Here is a 20,643-nt window from a genome sequence, read left to right on the forward strand (position 1 = left end):
AGCCTTTCTTCTTCATATAGAAATGTGATGTTATTCACCAGGAAAACAAACAAATCATCCTAGAAAGACTTTATTTTGTTTATTCAAGGAATTTTGCATTGTATACTACCTAATAGGTAGGGGGAATAATGTGTTATAGACTTATGAAAGCAATGTTCAATGAAACAAAAAGAAATGGAACTACATGGTTTCAAGACTTGATGACAGAGTGTTTCTCATTGATAAATATATAAAATGAGGAAAAATTTTAGTTTTGAACTGGCACTACATGTTCATGATACTTTATCTAGTAGTTATTACCAATACTTGAGAAAAAAAAAAAAAAAGAGAAATATACTCAAAAAAAGACAGATAAGGGAAGGGAAGAGCAGCCAAAAAAGTTGTCATTGCAGTGTTTAGTGAGGAGCTGCTGCTTTCAGTGAGAACTTGGCCCATTAAGAACCTGAGACATGAGATACTACATTGCAATGCATCTATCTCCTCAGCATCTATGGAATAGCACCTTAAAATCCACATTAGCAGAATTTCAGTCCCTGCTAAAAAGAAAACCACGAGGTTCAAGCACAAACCAAATGTCAGAAAATTACCAGTGCTGTAACAGAATTGAATCTAAAAGAATAGACACAGAATGTAAATGAAATCTTTTTATAATGTAGACAAGAATTTACCATAACCCAGTATATTCTTATCACCAAGAAACTTTGTTGAAGATGAAAAATTTCCAAGTCATACCACTTGGGTATCTTTGTGCTTTCTGACAGGGACAGGGGGCATGAGTCCCCTGATTTTAAAAAATAAATAAATGATTTTAAATTTAAACAAAAAATTAAAAATTTCTGAATTCTATAAGGGAGAAATCAATAGGGGGGACAAATAGGATATGCCAGAAAAAGAGTAGTCTATAGAGAAATATTAAAAAAAATAATAATAATCTAGGAGTTTGTGCACATTATTGCAACAAAGGAGTACCTATCAAGTTCACAAAAGCTCAAAGTATACTGTAGGTAGCACACTAGTTTCATATTAAGATTGGAAGAAGAATGAGGCATCTCAGAGGTACTCAGAATTAAGTGGAGTATTTCCCTCACAGATTTTTTTTTTTCAGATGAGACAACTTCAGAAGCTACAGTGACCACCACAAGAGGCTCACCACTTAAAATATATTAATTTTCACATCCTGCTAAAGATGTCCAGGATCACCAGCATGTTAAACCCATCAGCTAACAAGCCTTAACAGGTTTGATTTTATTCACAAATATGAACGAGACTATGAGCACAGGAAAAAGCCAACCCCTAGAAATACAGGCATTCTATAAAGCACTTGACTTACATGATAAAGAAATGGAAAAGAGGAAGTCTAAATCCTTTTATGCCACCCAGTGCAAGTACAAAGTTTTATAATATTCTCCCTATCTCAGTACAGCTAGGAAAAGAAAACAACTCAAGTAGAAATGGCATAAAGTGCACATTCACCCAAAATTGAATGGACTTGAATAAGCAAGTAGTTTTTCTTCAAGAAAAAAGCAGGACAATACAATCACCAGCAGCAGAATCCCATCAAGCACAGAAATTACTTAAAAAAAAATAAATTGAACGAATCTGTTGTATAGGGTCATTTAATACTAGGATGTCACAGAATTGAAGACTCTTTCTGGTTATGAAAGACCTCTAAAATCATCAAGTCCAACCATTCACCTAGCACTGCCAAGTCTACTAAACCACATCTCATAGCAAACATCCTCTTTGGGCATGTTTCAGTATAGCCAAAGTATAGTGAAAGAACATAAAGCCATCTCACCCGTAAACAGTAAGATATGCCAGCTAAACCTCCTAACAGATAGTTAGGCTTTGAAAGCTTTTGTTTTTTTGTTTGCAGCAACAAAGAATCTATTGATACTAGTAAAGTTCTGTAACTGTTAAATGCTTCTACATTAGACTAATCTTGCACACCAATATATTGGCAAAATAATCCTACAAAGGCATTACTGCTTTAAACAATCAGCATGAGTTCGATGCAGTCAATGTCAAACTGCAGTTGACAATCAAACTGAAGGAAAATGAGGTACACTAAACACGTTGCATATCAATTCTGTGTATATACAGACAGCAGGTAACTGTTTAAGAAAACACCCCGTCCCAAAATACTGATTATACAGGATAATTATTTCCCAAAAGTCTGAATCAAATGCACTTATTTTAATGTTCCAATTGACCAGCTACTCAGAAAGCATGCAAGCACGAAAAAAGGTAATATTTCATCCAACACTCATTAAACACATCATCAAAAACATTTCTATCAATCATTTTGCCACTTACTTGTTCTGAGCCAAGATACCCTAAAAATTGCATCTGAAAGTATAAAACCCTTTATATGAAACGTCTAAATACTATGCAAGACGTCTCAAGCACTACTGCAAAACACACATGTGAAATCGAGATGTTTTCACAAGTTACATGCACAAAACTGAACTAAGAGCAAAATCACACATGAACGAGTCTAATGGCAATTTGTATCTCATTGGCATGCTGGAAGAAAAAAAAAAGGCTCTGAAAACTATTCCACACTAAAACATCTGTCATGTTCTTGACATCACAAATTCACCATTCAGCCAGCGTTGACCTTGTCTCTTTTCCTTTCAATAAGGCTTTTCACAGATTTCTAAAGACTAAGCGCTAAGGCAGACACAGCTCTATAAAAATGGTATCTAGAAATGCACCAGACTGCTAGAATGTCACCATAGCATAGCACTGGATGACAGTTAAAAATAAAATTCAGACCACGTGAAAACATGCATTTTCTGGAAAATTTGAGTCTTTCTCATGCAAAGGAGATCTCACACTGAACATCTTAGAAACGCCTGATTACTGAGACAGCTTCCTGCCTGATGTAGCAGTGCCGCACCATAACTAGGAAAACTTAATAGAACTCATCCAACAGAGGGAGAACTCCATCTCTATGAATAAATTAGTGGTAGCTTAGGAGAAAAAGATGAAAGCTTTAAAAAAATTATAGAGAACAAAGAATAAGGTCTAAGTAGGCAATATATGTATTACACAAACATACTTGGTGGTTTGTAGGGGCTATTTTACATAGCTGAAACAACAATAAGTCAAGTCAGTTGGAAGCACCTAAAATTACAATCAGCAAGAGAACTCCTTGGGATCAACCATGAAGGCATTGCACTGCATTTCAAACACAAATTTCCCTAGGTGGTGTTGGTACCTCATAGATTCCTAAAAGCAGATACACCTGAGCCAAAGGAAAAATTAACCAGGAATAATAACCAGCTTTCCAGATGCTCTCATAACACACATGACCAATAACCGATGTCCAACAGTACTCTACAACAGACCCTCTCAAGACTGGGAACAATTTCACAAAATCCTGCAGTAGAACCATCTAAAACACAAACTTTCCTTTTAACCTTCACTGATTAGCAATGGACTACTATTCCCTGACACAGCCATCTAAAAAAAAGTAGACATAACAAGACACTTATGCACTCTTAATAAAATGCATATTTTCCTTTTGTCTTCTATTACTTTTCTTCAGTGTTTTTTAACAAAAAAAATCTCAGGATAACTTAAATCATTCAATACAACAGAAGCACTTACAACAATGCTCAATCACTTTTTCTACCCACATGCAACAAAGTTTGAGTATTGACTACTTTGGGCCAACAAGACTCTTTTGATATCCGTAACACTTCTATTTGAAGGTACATCTCAAAATGCAGATTTAAAAATGTATTTTATACTAGTAGTTACACATTTGAATAAATCAGATACTGGATAAAATAAAAACCCCTTTTATAGATAGATAGATAGACAGATAGATAGATAGATATTTACATGGGCAAATCTGTTTCTCTGTCTCTATATACACAGAAGTAGAATGATTTCTGTAATATAACCCTTACTTTTCTAATTCTTCAGGATCAAACTTCCACCAAGTATCAGGCTCATGGAACTCCACTCTGTATCCCTTTTCAAGAGCCTGCAGCAAGCAAAAAAAATATTGTTCATATGAGTATCATTATTATATAAAATATGAATAGTAATGACTACAACAGGTTTGTAGACCAGTATAATAAATGGATGTAGTTAACTCTACAATACTAGCACACTGAATTTCACTTGCCCACAAACATGTCTTAGGTTTCACTCCACACTAAGTAGATTAGGTCAAGTCCGTCCTAAAATTGTTCTGGACTACTGCCACACCAGTTACTGATTGCGTCAATAAGCAGTCTCTCTTCAGAAACTTGAGTAAGGAAAATGGTCTCGCACAAAGCAGACCAGCTTACCACATGTGAAGGTAAATGTGCGAGGCTGTAACAGATGGTATGATTTCACAACAAAACCTACCACTTCCACATATGGTTTCATCTCCCAGGCTTGAGTATTAGTGTTGTCTATTATAACTGGAGATCTTCCCTGCTCCATTGCTTGCTGTGCTGCAATGAAAAACAGTGCATGTAAATAAGCAGTTATGTAATTCAAATTACTGCATGTAAATAAACAATTATATAACTCAAATAAAACGGTGAACGCAAGAATTGTTTTGCAACAGTCTGACTGAAACATACTGCTCTAAGAAAAAGACTAAATGTACTGAAAGGTAGAGATGGAAATGGAAACTAGTAGGAGCAAAAAGGTAAGAAAAATGAAAGCAGGAACATAGAAACAAGGTGGTGGTGAACTGATACAAAGGGGTAAACAAGAAGTGTAAAGTCAAAGCCACTCAGCACAGCTGCTCAAAGTATGGGGCCCGCTGAGACCCTCAGCATAAAACCATATCCAAGTTCCAGCTTTACCAATGGCACACAGTGCATTCATAACGGGGAGCTGTGGTTAGGTATTGCAGTTCTTCTCCAACAAAATGCTAAGAGATACGTCGCCTTCATACAAAGACATCACACATCCTGCTAAATCAGGACGACTGAAAAACAAGATGGATCACCTTCTGGTGAATGTTCTTGAACATACCAAGTGGCCACTACTTTACACGAGCTTCATTTTCTGGCTGTCCAACTTAAAAAGTTACAAATATAATTTTAAAAAGTGATATGAACTCATATGAATATTAATACAGTGAAAATTTATTCAGAATATATGAAGGTCTATTACTACTACATATCCTGAAGAGAATGTCTAAATTGAAAAGTCTGGCATCCAAAACAGGAAGGTATTTTTAACAATTGTATCTCAGCTTGCCAATAAAAAAAATAAATCAGTATGTAAAACCACCTGTGCTCACAAGGAAGTTAAGACAATGAACTAAATGAAATAAATTAAATACCTGAAGCTTAAAATACTGAGATCACTGTTGTACAAAAAAAAGTTTCCAGGAGAATTATGTTTCATTAAACAGTGTTAAAACAGTATATATTAAATGAAAAGCTAGATCTGTAGCAAGTACTAAGGATTATAAAAAATACATCTGTTGAATACATGTCCATTCAGCAAATAGTGTTCAGTTTGTACACCGAATAAAGAAGAGATCTGAAGGAAACCAATGAACCAAACAAAAAGACCCAACCCTAAGTTATTTTAGAATTATTGTTGAAAAAAAAAAAAAAAGCTATTGTAGATTTTTCTTGCTGAAATCAATCCACGTAACAGGAAGAAAAGTCTTGGCAGTAACTATGTAGATGGAAAGGAGGGAAAAAGCAAATATAAAGCATGTTACAACAGAGCACTAAGAATCAGTGGGGAAAGCCATAAAAACTGAAGAATATATTGCTCTGGTTTCATTAACGTTGCACAAATGATCTTTCTCAGTGTGGTGGTGTTACTCGGGTGGGCAGCCAGAGTTCCACCACAGCTGCTCTCTCACTCCCCCTCCTCAAAGAGAAAGGGGGAGAAAATACAACACAAAGAGCTCAAGGGTTGAGATAAGGACAGGGAGATCGCTCAACAATTATCGTGCAAAACAGACTCAGAGTAGGGAGATAGTAAGATTTATTGCCAATTACTAACAAGCTAGAGAAGTGAGAAACAAAGGAAAGAAACCAAAAATGCCTTCCCCTCATCAGTCCTCTTCCACCTCCTCCCCCCCGAGCAGCGCAGAATAGGGGTTATGGTCAGTCAGCACTTCTCTGCCGCTCCTTCTCCGTCACTCTCTGCCCCTGTTCCACTCCCAAACTGATCCTGCGGGGGCTGCTCACAGGCAGCAGCTCTCCAAGCACTGCTCCCACACGGCTCTGTCCCACGGGGTCCATCCCCCAGGAGCAAACTGCTCCAACCTGGGTCCCCCATGGGCAGCAGCTCCTGCCAGGTCACCTGCTCCTGCGTGGGCTCCTCTCCATGGGCTGCAGCTCCGGCCCGGGGCCTGCTCCTGCGGGGGCTCTCCACAGGCTGCAGCTTCTGTCAGTGCAGGGCCACCTGCTCCACCAGGGGCTCCTCCACGGGCTGCAGCGTGGAGATCTGCTCCACTGTGGTACTCCATGGGCTGCAGGGGGACAGCCTGCTCCACCACGGTCCTCACCACAGGTCGCAGGGGAACTGCTGCTGCCTGCCTGGAGCACCTCTCCCCCTTCTTCACTGACCTTGGCACCTGCAAGGCTGTTTCTCACTGCTCTCTCTCCACCCAGCTGCTGATCCCTAGAAGGTTTTTTTCCCCGTCTTAAATCTTTTCTCACAGAGGCACAAACAACAACACTTACTGGCCTGGCCCTTATCTAACACGGGGCAGCGTCTGGATTCTTCTCACAGAAGCCACTCCTATGGCCCTCTGCTACCAAAACCTTGCCACATAAGCCCACTACTACACTTGGACACGAATCTAGAAAAGACGACTGACAGGCTGTCAGAAGCAAGGGAAAAATCCTGAAAGAAGCAATTCAGAAGAGATTCGAAGGCAGCAAGAAAACAGCCAATTTGGTAATGAAGATAAAGGGGCCATAATTTACAAAAGCTTTCAAAGAAAGATTGAATTACAGCTACAACTCCCTTACATTATTCTCCTCTCTTGTTTCAACTCTGGATCTTAGTACTAGTGTGCACAGTATGCTGATGTAACTCCTTAGATAAAGTTTTGTTTAAAAGGGAAAAAAAACAAAGGTAACTAACTAGTCACCATCAAAAAAAAAAAAGGCAGTTAAAACCCAACTGGACCCGTCAAGAACATTACAAACATGTTAAAGGTAGCCATAGGTTACCAGTAAAAGAGTAAAGGATAAACTACAGTAAGAGACACTGAACAAATACAGAAAAGTGAACTTTAAGGGCCTAAAACCCCTTAAGAGTGGCACTGATTTCACATTTAAAGTCACAATGGCAAATTAATTCTAACATTTCCTAATATTTGTATAGCTGACCCTACAAACTTTCATGTATTGCAAAGATCCACAAAGAAATGAAAGCACAGGATTTTGAAGTACTTCAACAAAGACTCCTACCTAGACCAAACAGGAGGGAAGACGTGATCACAGCCTCAGCCCAGACCTATTCTGGCAAATGTTCTGCAACAGAGGTGTTCTGTGCAACAGGGCACAGCTGTTCTTGTTCTAGTTATCAAAATCACTGAATGATGTAGTATTCTGGTTATCAAAAGCACTGCACAACTAAATGATACAGAATTGGACAGATCTTAAGGTCTAGCCAGAAGCAGCCAGAAGCCACTACCAAGTGAGAACTGTTTGGTGGTCTTGCATTTGTGACATACTGAGACATCTCGTCTGGAAACTGCTGTTAGCAGCTCTTTTGCTCCTCTGACTTCTACTGGCAACTTCATTTGAAATATTTATTATTGTGGCACTCCAACATCGAAAGTGTTTCTTATAATTTTTACAGTTCCAATAATTGCTCTACAAAATTCCTGCACTGTTCATTCATAAACTTTCCCCAGCATATCGTAATTCTTTTTTATTAGGGTGAGGATGGAAGAAAAGGGGAGAACATTCTTAACTCCTATCCTGCAGATTTTTTTCCTTGGATCTCCATATCTTTTGATGCAAAGGATTCCTCTTATGGTGGGAAAGAAGCTGCTGGCTGAGACACTGCAGCAAAGAGATTAAACTGTGTTCACAGCAGGTCATAGCACAGAAAAAAGAGATTTTGTCCTTTTAACTCTGAACCTTTCATCATTTCAAAATCTAATGTAAATATACATATATACTAATTAAAACATAACAAAAACTTAAAATACATATGCTCCTATACTTATACATATATATATATATATTTACACTTTTTTTTTTTTTTAATATATGCTCCTTCTCATTCAGACCATTAACCCATGCATGTGGTGCTATATTTTTATCCTCTAAATACAAACATATTTTAATAGAATTTCTGTAATGCATTCAAACCTCTCTTCTGGTTCCAGTCATGGGCATCACCAAGCTGAACAACATTATACAGGTATCCATCTTGTTGACGAAAATAATCATCGGTGCTGAGTACAATGCCATCACAGCTTTCACCAAGCAGAATACTGTTGAACAAAGGTAAATGCAAAAATGTTAGAACTTTCATTTTTCAGACAGAAAATACGCACACAAACAACATAGCTAAATATATATTTATCTGTGCCCTGGTTCTGAGCCTCTTGCAAATGACAAACTGGTTTATAAAAGTACAGCTATGAGTATTTCCAACAATTCCAATACAAATTTCAATTTAAAGTACATTTTTTCCCCCTCTCAACTGTTTCTGTCTTTGTTTTTTCCTCACCATCTTTAAAAGAAGCTTGTAGCATCCTACTTTACGGTTCTATTGCAACAAGGTCTTAGCACCTCATGGTCATTTATTGCATTTATTAACATTTTCCATATCAATTCTCATCTGGAATTATCTCTAGGAACCAATCTGATCATGGAATCTGGAGACAGCTGAGAAATGAAGCAGATACCTAAATCCTTCTTCCTCTTAAATCCACCCTCCGCTTATCTGTCCATGCAGCTCTGTCCTTGCAGATAAAATATGCGTTGAACAGAAACAGCAAAAGCAAATTACTCATGTTTACAGCAATTTTCCTACTCTCAGGGAAAAGTATAAGAACATAATAAGCTTTCAGCATTGTCCCACTAATGAAAGTCAGGATTAGGGAAGAGCATGTGTATTCCTGCAGTATCTTACACTCTTCTATTCCAGCTCTATGTGTTATCCCCCAAATCTGGCCACACAAGCTGACTCACATCCACCTTGTCATCAACAGAGAAACCTGGCACTCACTGCATCTACAAGCCACCAGCATTCACTATACCCAGAACAAAGTGACCTTTTCTCATTTTTTTTTTCTTATGTTGCTTTTCTGAAACTTTAGCAGCTGAGCCTGTTCAAGGAAAAAGCCAAAAAGATGACACAAGAGAAGTGGTTCAAGATCAGTGCAGCCCACCCCGGGCAGAGCAGCAGCTCCATGGGTTAGCACGTCTCGCAGAACTGTAGTTTCAATAATAGATGACAAAAAATTTAAGATAAGGTTATTTCATATCAAGGAAAACTTTTTACAAAGGAGACAACAGCACAGTTCTGTTTAAAGTCAGATCTACACATCCACAGCCTGATCTCCTTGACTGTTTTTATATTCTGTACTCCGTTTAAATTTGTAAACAGCCACCAGGCACTCAGTGCCCCAGAGCACTTCCAGTGTACTGAAACATTCAGGTTCCACTGCTCTATGGAAATTTAGGCAGCTACTCAGACTGGGAAACAGGCAACGTATCCAAGGGCTATAAAAACTGAACAGTATTAGCAATATGCGTGATGTGCTGCTGCAGAGGTGCCAGGGAGGGAAGAGAACTGGCCAGATCCCAAATAACCTGGGGGAATAAATGGATGTTAGTTCTAAGTCACCAAGCTTTCCCATGAATAGCTGCAGGAAGAGCTACTTAAGTTTAATTTCACAAGGATTTGAGATGTCTACGTGGCAAAACATAGCAACAGTAGACCTGTTAGAGATCACAGTTTAAAGCCTGTGGATGGCCTAACATTACATCAGTTACAGAGCTACGGATCTTCATTAAAAACTCAAAAGGAAAAAAAAATAATCCAGTTTTACTTAACAAAAAATAACCAACAAAACACTGTGCTGTATATTAATTAAATTCCTACATAATAACTGTCCTGCAATTAAGTTGATGACTATTTTTGCTTTTAAAACACAGATTTGTAACAACAAAATTACTGGGGAGCAGAAGAAGCCATGAATAACAGAACTGTCAAGTAACATGATCAAAGAAACACACAAGCTGTTGCTTTTCTTTTTTTTTTTCCTTTTTGCTTTTTCCCTTTTCCAGAGTATAAGTTTTGCTCAGAATAAAGAGCAGTGCTGTTTCAGAAAGCAGAGCCTGATACACCAGAAGTACAGCCACTTTGTTGGGATTGTTCAATATTTCTGTTAGAGTCTTTGCCTTTTAGTAGGATATATATTACACTGCTTTAGAAGAGTACAGAGGATTTTTTTTTTAAGCAGATACTGGAAACAACTGGATCCACCTTCCCCACTCACTTCTTGGGTGCTGAATGCAGATGCACAGAGTAAGGACCACGTGCCCTAATGTTTTGGCTAGGATAGAGTTATTTTCCTCCTAGTAGGTGGTGTGGTGCTATGTTTGGGATGTAGGATGAGAAGAGTGCTGATACCATGCTGATGTTTTAGTTGTTGCAGAGCAGTGCTTACACCAAGCCAAGGACTTCCCAGCTTCTTGCTCTGTCCTGCCAGCGGGCAGGCTGGGGGTGCAGCAAGAGGTGAGAGGGGACAGACCCTGGACAGCTGCACCCCAACTGGCCCAAGGAGGATTCCATCCCATATGGCGTCATGCTGAACAATTAGTATGGGGTGGCTGGGCTGCTCGGGGATAGGCTGGGCATCGGTCGGTGGGTGGTAAGCAACTGCATTGTGCATCACTTGTTTCATACACATTAGTAGTAGTAGTATTTTCTTTCCTGTGCTAATAAACTGTCTCTGTCTCAACCCACCGACTTTCATTTCTTTCTGATTCTCTCCCCCATCCCAGAGAGGGAGAGGAGAGGGTGAGCGAATGGCTGTGTGGTGTTTAGCTGCCAGTCGGGTTAAACCCCACCACCTAACCACAGCGATAACACAGAGCTGTGACCCGGTTTGTCTGCTGGCTGGGTACCCACAGGCACACCCCTGCAGCTCCCAGGAGCCTGACTGTCTGCTTGCTGTAGGGATATATGCGAACTGGTGAGTCAAGACACAGCAACTAATGGGGTGTTCATCTTTGTATTTCTAGGAACCGCTCAGTGTTGTGTAGAATAATTCACTTAGATTCCTCTCTTGTATTTTCCAAACTTCAATACAGAAACACTGTGACTGTGGTTTGGGAATCTTGCAAATCCATCAAAGTTTAATCCTGAAATATGTTGTTATTATTCCTCAAAGCTCAGGATACAAAGCAATTTATGAACCTATGGAACCAATGTAACAGATTTAATACCCTAAACTACATTTGCAAGAATAAGCCTGAAGCCAAGTAACTGGGAAGGCAGACTGACTACCAGACAGGCCAGAGGAATGAAATCCTTACCCTTTCAGTAAAATTTAGTAAAATTTTAAACACAAACACACTTGACAACTTCACATGGAATAATTTACACAATTATAAGTTGTAAGACTTGGAAATAAAATTTATTCTAGGCTCATGAACATGGAGCACATCTGCGCAGAGAAAATCATTACTACCTAACACTACAAAGAGATCATCTCAATTCTGCAAAACGGAGAAGGAAAACCAAGGAAGATAAATACATTTCTAACAGGAAAGTCAAATTACAGATTGCTCAGCATTGATACATGCACATGCCCGAAATGAGCAGCAGTATTACCCAAGTGCTGTAAACCTGCCTTTCCCTCCTATCCATTCCCTGCAATTGAACATTCACCTTTGAACACAGTGGGGCAGTGACATCAACAAAATTGAAGCAGCTCACTTACTTTTCCTAGACAAGCTGGTTGATCTAACAGGAGGTATTAGCTCTGCACACCAAACTCATCTGGAAATCGAAGTGCTCGTTTGAACTAATCAGCAAACTAATACGTATTTTTTCCAGTATGCACACACATGCACAAACCCTGCTTTAATTTCAATTCTTTAAACAGTTCCCCAAGCTGCATTCTAGTCAGTCTGCTTTCAAAGATGATTTTATAATCAAGAATAATCTTAGAATCTAATAATTTATCTATTTAAGATAGCTAACATCATATAGAATGAACTAGACTGTAACTAAATACTTTAAAATCTGTAGTAGCACTAAATTATGTAAATGATGCTTTAAACACTGTCACAAGCCATGTTTTTAAAGAACTGCATAATTAGAAACAATAGCACCCAAGTGTTTCTATGTTCAGCTTTAAATATTCTTTCAATTTTTCCATTCCAGAGATCCATGGGTTCCTCTCTCTGGAAGAACAACCCCAGAAAAAGCTGACTACTTGCTTATATACCTACAAAGAGATTTAATTTCAAGTGTTCTTCTTAAATGACGTGAATACTTGTTCTTTCAACTTCATTAAACTTTTTTTCAAATTCACTGTGAGGTATTTTTATGGAGGAATGGGAACTGAAATTGCTGCCAATTTTAGATGCAAAATATCCTAAAAAAATCAAAATTTGTATTTTGTAACTTTTCCCAATAGCATTAACATCATAAAACCATATTATCATCTACTTGAAATTTCAGCAGACTTTTGTTACTTGGGCTGAAGATACCATTGCTGGGCATCTATCTGGTCAAATTGGTTTAGGAAATTTCTAAGTTGTCAATCACTTCCAAAACGAAGGAAGAAACACAGCGTTTTTATCACATGGCATTATTCCAAGGTTTTCTCTGAGATGTTTTGGATTGAGGAAGTGGTATCTGGCAAAGTACAGGTGCTTGTTTTCTTGTAAATTGCATTTCTCCCAGCACAACCTTAAGCATGGCAAGAGAAGGAAGAAGACTGGCCTAAAATAGGAAGGATGTGGGCAGCAGAGTGGTACAAGCTGGAACAAACAGCTTGCAACTGGCAGCAGGGCTAGGAAACAGGGACAAGGCAAAAGAGTGAAGTGTGAGAAAGGAAATGGTACAATTATGCTGGGCGTGAGACAATACCACCAGCTGAAACTGGGAAAATAAAATGAACCTAGGGAGAAAGGGGAGGAAAAAGAAGGAGCTGAGAAATCCACTTGGAATTTTAGGGCCAAAGCAAAGCTGCTAGGCACAGACCAAAAGCTACAGTTGGGTAAGAGCAGGAAAACAAACCTGGAAAGTAGATGGATAAACAGATGGGAACTGGAATGAGTCTCAGGAGGCTGTGATGTCTAGGTCAGGTGAACGTATGCAATAAATCAAGGAGATCAGGGGAAATCCCTAATGACCAGGAAAAGGCTAATGCTATGCCCCTACGGAAGGGAAATAAAGAGAGGGAACAAAGGCACTACAAGCTGCTCAACCTCACCTAACTTCAGCTTCTGGTAGAAACAGGGAGTACACCCTATTGGAATCCACTTCCAAACTCGTGAAGGAAATCAAGGGAGTCGGGAAGAGTCAAGTAGGGTTTACAACAAGCAAATCTTGCTTTATTGGCCAGACCAGACTGCACTCTGATGGAGCAACTGGCTTTGTGGATGAGGACTGGGCAATGACTGTAACGTTGAATGAAAGCATTAAGGCTTCTGACGCTTCCAGTGAGTACGTGCAGAGTACACCACGGGCTGATGGTGGAACCCAGTTCATCATCATCTTCACCATTAACGTGGATGATGAGGCAGAGCACTTGCAGATGACACCAAACTGGTAGGCAGGCCACACCTACAGAGCATTAGGGCTTCTAGCCAGGAGGACACAGAAAAATTTGGACACTGGGTGAAGTGAAACATCATGAAGCTCGACAAGGAGAAGCGCCAAGTTTTGTACCAGATGGTGCATCTGGTACAAAAGAAATCTTTGCATCAGTACAGGATGGAAAGCAACTCCTTGAGCAGCCCTCCTGAAAAGACTTAAGGATTACAGTAGATATCAAACCGAAGATGAACCAAGAACGTACTCTCCTCAAAAGAGGGGCAAACCATATGCCGGGCTGTATTAGGGAAAAAAGCAGCCAATGGAAAAAGTGGCTCAAGGGAAGCTACCATCCCCTCTCTATCTGTTTCTTGTGCAGTCAATTCTGAAATACTGTTTCCAGTTTGAGGCTTCCTACTTCAAAAGTCACACTGAAATATATGAAAGGGTTGAGCAGATGGCTACCAAGATGGCTAAGGGGATATGACCTATGAACACCAGAAAAGTTTTGAGAGACTGGACTTCATACCTGCAAGTTTTCAAAGTCAGGCTAGAAAAACAGTCGGTCTGATCCAGTGATGGCAACAGTTTTGTTCTAAGCAGAAGGATGGGCTAGGTGACCTCCAGAAGTCCCTGCCAAGAAACGTGCCTGGAATTCCAAGCAGGTGGGATGACAGAGTCAGAGCTAAACATAGACTTCATTAGAAGATTAAGGACAGACGTGTTGAGTTTGGGAACAGCAGTAAATGCATGCCGATACACTGTGAGTTACAAACTCACAGTTTGGAGAAAAAAAAAAAAAAAAAGACTGGAATTCAAAATTCCTGGGTGTCATGACTGCTCTGCTGTCATTATACACCTGGAAAACCCACTTACAAGATGCAACTCATTCCCTTCTATTACTGACCCATAGACATGATGTCAATTTTCTGTTTTTCCGATAGTCATTTTGCTAGCACAAGCAGTAGAGGTTTGTCTGAAGGTGCTAAAGATGCCAAGACTGCCAAGATACCTGTGGGTAATAATGAGTCCACAGGGCTGTATTTGCTGTCCTAGCCTGCACTTACAGAACTCCATGATGCTACTCCATGATTTTTTCTCCTTGCTCCCTTCAGCCTACCCCACAGTACCTGAGCCCCTGGGACATGATTTCATGGGAATTAACAATTGAAAGCCAGCTTTGAACACATGAAATTGCACGTAGTTGAATACACTGAAAAACAAGTCCTGCACAGTTCAAATTCTGCACCCAAATTCCGTGACTATGGTTGACCTTGATCTCATAGTGCCCACCTTCCCATCTGCTAAATGAAATTTGTAATTTGTCTTACAAAGAGACGAAAAAGCAGAAATATATTCATACACAAAAAAAAAACACTTAGGTATGTAGGATCTTTCAGATAATATGAGTAACATACTTAGAGAAAGATTCAAAGGCCATTCAGCACAGAAAATATGAAAAACATTAATATTAAATAGTATCATATTTAATAACATCAAATTTCTGCAATGAATGAAGCAGTATTGTTTCAAGCTGATTTTTTTGTTGTTGTTTGTTTAAATTTTCTGTGGTTTTGGACTGCCAGCGTACAACAGAACATAACCACAAAAGACATCCCATTCATATTGGATAGTTTCTTCATGAAGCTCCATCAGTAAGTACTGCTGTTGTAACTTCTTGTATGCAAGAGAAACCTGTTTTCATTTACCACAGATAGTGCCTACATTCTGTGCCAACCTATGTGCTTTTTATGCTAGGCAAAAAAATAGTAAAAATCCACGCTGGAGTTTGTACCTACTTTAACCCTGTCAGAGACTTCAACGAGTATATTAATAAGGCAAAATGACACTTTTCTTGTGTGCATTCAAATAAATTTGACAGATGTTAGTATGAAAAAATGGTTGGGATTATGCACAATTTCATCAAGACACTGAAAACACAACGAGCAGTACACAAATTGCATGTTTTCTGAGCAGCAAAATTCTTCTACTGGTCTTTGAAGATGACCATTTTTTTTAAATGAAGGAATTTGAGAATACGAAAAGAGGCAGACCGTAACATTACTAGTCCACGTGAGAGTTTCAGAACAAGATACAAAGAACATTTTAAAATTAACATAAAACAGCTTCTGTTCATCATAACTCTTACTAATGAAAACAAGCCCCAAAGCATGATTCCAATGTTTACTGTTATGTCCTCACATAGTAAAAATGACTGCATTTTAATAGCCTACTTTATGAATACCAAAGTTTGCCAAGTGCCTGCTGATCAACTTTTAAAAAAAATCTTTAAAATTTTTATTTTGAATAAGGTTCCCAAGCTTTAAGTCTTTACTTACCGAGAAAGTGTTGATTTCCCTGAACCAGGCAGGCCTCTTAAGATTAGGAGAACTTTCTGTGCACAACCAAATCGTTCCTCAGGGAACTGCAAGGAAGGAAATCTGTGCATTCCTTCAGTACTGTACGTTTTTGGATCTTTCCAACACTCTTCTCTGGTTTCACAGAAACCATTATTTTGGGGTCCATTCTGCTCATTATTTCCATTCCTGAAGACCTGAGCACTACAGATATCAGTATGACCAATATAGCTGGCACTTGGATCAGGCAATGGACTATGACAGTTGGTATCATTATTTCCACGGTAACCACAGTAATTTTCATAAGAAAAGTCATCCCGCTGAGAAGGGAAAGCATTTGTTTTTTGTAGTGGGGAATTCAGTATCTGAAAAGGCGACTGATGGCTCAGTCTAGGAGGAGGAAGCCCCTGAGGTACTATGAAAGACTCGGTTGACTGCCAGGCAGGTCTGAATTCAGGCACGGAGTTGTTCCAATACTCAGAATCTATTTGTCCATTAAAGGCATTTTCAGGTTTCCAGCCGCTTGTTTCTGTGACAAACTGCTGCTCACTGCTTGTTTTCTGACTTTGCTCTTCTCCAGAGAAACAATGCCCGTTCTCATTAAACGGTCGTGGGCTGCCCAGAGATGAACGCTGATGTTCCTCTTGTGATGTCTGACTGCAGTTATATGCAGAATGTTGCTCCTGAGAGGTTTCAATTATGTTCTCCTGAAATGTGTTTAAATTTTCACTTTCCAGCTGGTGAATTTCCTTGTAGAACTGGTTCAGTTCATCATCCATTTCTGGTACAGCAGAAGAAACAGTTTCCATCACCGTTGCCTCCTTTCTGTTCTCTCTGTTTTCATGCAGTTCACCCTGATCTCCCACATCGCTTCTAGATTCGCCACAACTTCCAGATTTGTCCTGTTTGTTACTTTCAGCCGGCTTGTAAATCGGTCCAATAAATTCTTTGCTTGTAATAAACTCATCATCCCATTCACTTCTATTTAGTGAGAATGTTTTACAGCTATTTTTATTATCTTCTTCGACATTACTGGATGTAAGAGGATCTTTCTCTTCTTCAACTTCAGCGTTGTTTATTAATGGAGGATTTATATTCTCTACCATCTCTGAATCAAGAGGCCGACTAAACCCTAGATTATTTTCAGGAAGCACTTTGTTCGGTGTTCCCAAGACACCCATGGGTATTTCCTCTTGCTTTTGCAGTTCATGTTCCCCCTGGCTTTCTGAGAGATTCACTGGTGTCAAATCATTAGATGTTCTGTCAGGGTCCACTTCATCCTGAATGCACTGGTTGTCATCCCCTGAGAGTTTCTCATAAGCCCCTTCTGTTGACTTCATTTTTTTTGAACATGGTTCAATCGGGATTTCATCCTGACACTCCAAGAGCCTTACTCTACTTTCAGCATGAAGCATCTTTGAAAGAAATGAATACTTATTAGCACTAATGAATACTTATGAATGCTTATTAGCACCAACAATTTCAAAGTAAAGTATAAGAGTAAAGTTATTCGGGCCTATAATGTACATCATCTTCAGACTCTCCACCATCACAACTGAAACATACTGAACAAGAAAAAAAAGCAGAGTAGCTACTGGAAGGCTTATTTAAACAAAAAACCCACACTACTGAACATCTTTACCTGAGAAACAGGTTAGAGCTATATCAGTCCAGAAGTCAAACTTCATATTTACTTAAACTTAATTTACAAATCATGCTTTTTATGTGAATTTAATATTTGGGGGCAAAAAAAGTCAGATCAACAACATCTGTCCTCCACTGACCTATGTGAATCTGGAAAGTGTCATAAATCTGTATTATAGGACAAACATGTGCCAAACTCCAGTGCATGCTGAAGCCTCACATCACCACTAAAACAGCCAGCGAAAAAGCAAATGCTTCAGTCACAAAGATTATTTTTCTGTGATGGGAACTGGAGTCAGCTATTCCATTTAACACCAATCAAACAGATGCTGGATGGCATTTATAATTTGGTGCTAGTTAAATAAAGACTTAAAATTAAATCCGCAATCTGTTATTATGTTTCTGTTTTTGGAACAACTAAAGACCTTTGTTAGGTACCAAAACCACTCGGTTGCGTGTTTGTAAAAATAAACTGAAAAGGCAATCAATGCACCAAATGGATTACAACATAAAAATGAGCCAGTAAGCTCCAAAAGGACAGACGGGATGAGAACAATTAAAAACATACAGCAAAACAGTGCTGACCAGCGTGACACCCAGTCATGCCATTGCCTCATCCATTCTCTGTCTCCCTAATAGGTGTATTTACATTTTCCTTTGCACTCTGAAGTTCTAGACAGAATGCAATAAAAAGCAACAGCACTTAATTTATAATACAGTGACTAAGTAGCTTATCCAGCAAACCTTTCATTTAAAAAAAAAAATAAAAAAATGCAGTATTAAATAAGAAAGTTAGTACATCTCCTACCAGAGGGTTTGTTCTACTACTGTGAACCTTGAAACATTTCAGCTTTGTAGGAGTGAATATTAATATAATGTTGCATGCTCCTTATTCTGGACAAGAAACAAAGTTTTTCTCCTTTGCCTGAAAGGGACCCGCAGGTAGTATCACATGAAGATTTGTAAGAAACACTTATCACCTCATGTTCACTTGCAAAATTTGAAGGAAAAGGTGTTAATCTGGACGCTTTCTCAACAACTGTACAAACAAAAGAAAAAAAAAGTGCCGTCTTCAGTTCCCAAACATCTAAGTGAAGATTGTATGGTTTATATTTAACTTTATTAATCAGAAGAGAGTGCTAATGTCAGAATGGGGAGAAATGAGGCCATGCAACTATCCTTCTTGCTTGGAGTTGGCATAACAATGCTCTGGGTTCCATGGTCTCACCTCCTCTCAAGAGATAGGAACCATTTTACTGCTTCTCAGTTTTTCCTTTCTGCTAAGGAGAAAGTATGACTTACATCTCTATTCTCCATCTCCCCAAAATGCTACCTTACCTCCACTCGAAAACATGGGTGGAAGAAAAATGTTGCTTTATTAGTTTTTAACCTTCTCTCTCTTCTGGGATGGGGCTTAGGCAGAGCATGTATTTTGGTATGGAATGAAAAAACGGAGCATGTCTGTGTGAGAATTTCTCTAATGATGGAGGATAGAGCTCTGTGACCATGCCACCCAAGGAATATACCCTTTTTTGGCTAACCTTGACTTGCTCTGCCTACCCCTTGGGCCAGAGGCGTTGCACGTGAACACATTTCCACCTGCACACTCAGGGAGGGCAGCGCGGGCTGAGCAGGCAGGTAGCGAGCCCAACCTACGTGGTGGCCTTGCCCTTTGAAGGGGATGCAGACTGGACACGTAGCTCTGTCAGAATTCTGTAAGAAAACGTTTGGAGGTGTTAAACACAGGACGCACACGGGATTCAACCTGCCAAACCCCCAAAGTCACACGACAAGCCCTAAACTCCAATCAATTCCCCGATGTGAAGAGGCAGGGCACACGCAGCACACCTTACAGACGAGGGCAAGGCCCTCAGCCCCCGGCTGCCTGCGGGTGAGGGGGGGGGGGGGGGGCCGCGCCTCAGCCGCTCCCTCCCCGACCCCACACCTCCCTCAGGCGGAGCCCCCAGCTCCTCCTCGGCCTCCCCGACCCCCTCTCGCCGCCCCGGCCGCATGCGGGTGAGGGGACCAACCTCGGGGCCGTCCTCCGCCGCCTCACAAAGCAGCGCGCCCCCGGCCGGCGCTGCGGAGGGCGGCGGGGCCGGGGCCTCGCTCGCAAAATGGCGCCGCCTCCCCTCAGCCTCCCTCAGCCGGCGGGCGGCGGTGGGAGTTGTAGTTCCGCCCCCGTCCCCCCACGGGGAACTACAGCTCCCAGGAGGCATTGGGCTGAGGGGGCGGGGAGGTGGGAGAGGGGAGGCGCGGATTGGCTGGGGGTTGGCGCGCGTGAGGGGAGGGGCGGGGCTTGTGGCTGAGAGGGGGGAGGGGCAGGGACAGGGACAGGGCTGGGGCACGGAGGGGGAGAGGGAAGGGGACTGGGACCAGGGGACAGGGGACAGGGGACAGGGACAGGGACAGATTGGCCACTTGTTGCTGGTGGGATGAGGCAGGTTCCCCTTCATTCCTCTCCCAGGAATCCACAAATCCAGGAATGTGGATTTGGGGCTATTTTTATTTTGCTTTTTCTTTCTTTCTTCTTTTTTTTTTTAATTATTATTATTTTTTTTTCCTGTGTGGGCAGGTGTTGGGCTTGCACACAGCCAGGCTTAGGGGAGCTTAGGGGGTGTCTCAGTGGTTCCCTAGCTTTGGGTGCTGCTGGCCATACTGCAATGCAATGAGCAACTTTCACAGAATCACAGAATTTCTAGGTTGGAAGAGACCTCAAGATCATCGAGTCCAACCTCTGACCTAACACTAACAGTCCCCACTAAACCATATCCCTAAGCTCTACATCTAAATGTCTTTTGAAGACGTCCTTCTTGTAGCGAGGGGCCCAAAACTGAACACAGTACTCGAGGTGCGGCCTCACCAGAGCCGAGTACAGGGGGACGATCACCTCCCTAGCCCTGCTGGTCAC

At 40.5% G+C, this 20,643-nt stretch overlaps 1 protein-coding gene across 9 annotated transcripts in view; it reads right to left on the reverse strand.

Moving 5' to 3' along the window:
- The window catches only part of N4BP2L2 (NEDD4 binding protein 2 like 2), a 46,004-nt gene extending 26,018 nt beyond the window's left edge, over positions 1-19,986 (reverse strand). For 4 of the 9 annotated variants that reach the window (XM_068672857.1, XM_068672839.1, XM_068672877.1 and 1 more), the window contains exons 1-6: positions 19,763-19,986; positions 19,293-19,445; positions 16,071-17,503; positions 8,316-8,440; positions 4,369-4,457; positions 3,921-3,997 (exon numbers count right to left, since the gene is read on the reverse strand). In XM_068672857.1, coding sequence (XP_068528958.1) covers positions 3,921-3,997; positions 4,369-4,457; positions 8,316-8,440; positions 16,071-17,503; positions 19,293-19,445; positions 19,763-19,951 — 2,066 coding nt within the window. In that variant the 5' untranslated portion in view covers positions 19,952-19,986. Of the gene's footprint in view, positions 1-3,920; positions 3,998-4,368; positions 4,458-6,285; positions 8,251-8,315; positions 8,441-16,070; positions 17,504-19,273; positions 19,446-19,762 lie in introns of those variants that run through there. The other 5 variants (XM_068672847.1, XM_068672867.1, XM_068672888.1 and 2 more) reach the window with 5 other exon arrangements.
- Positions 19,987-20,643: the final 657 nt, after the last annotated feature.

The sequence above is a fragment of the Anas acuta genome, chromosome 1 (genome assembly GCF_963932015.1).
Source record: "Anas acuta chromosome 1, bAnaAcu1.1, whole genome shotgun sequence".
Lineage (NCBI taxonomy): Eukaryota > Metazoa > Chordata > Aves > Anseriformes > Anatidae > Anas > Anas acuta.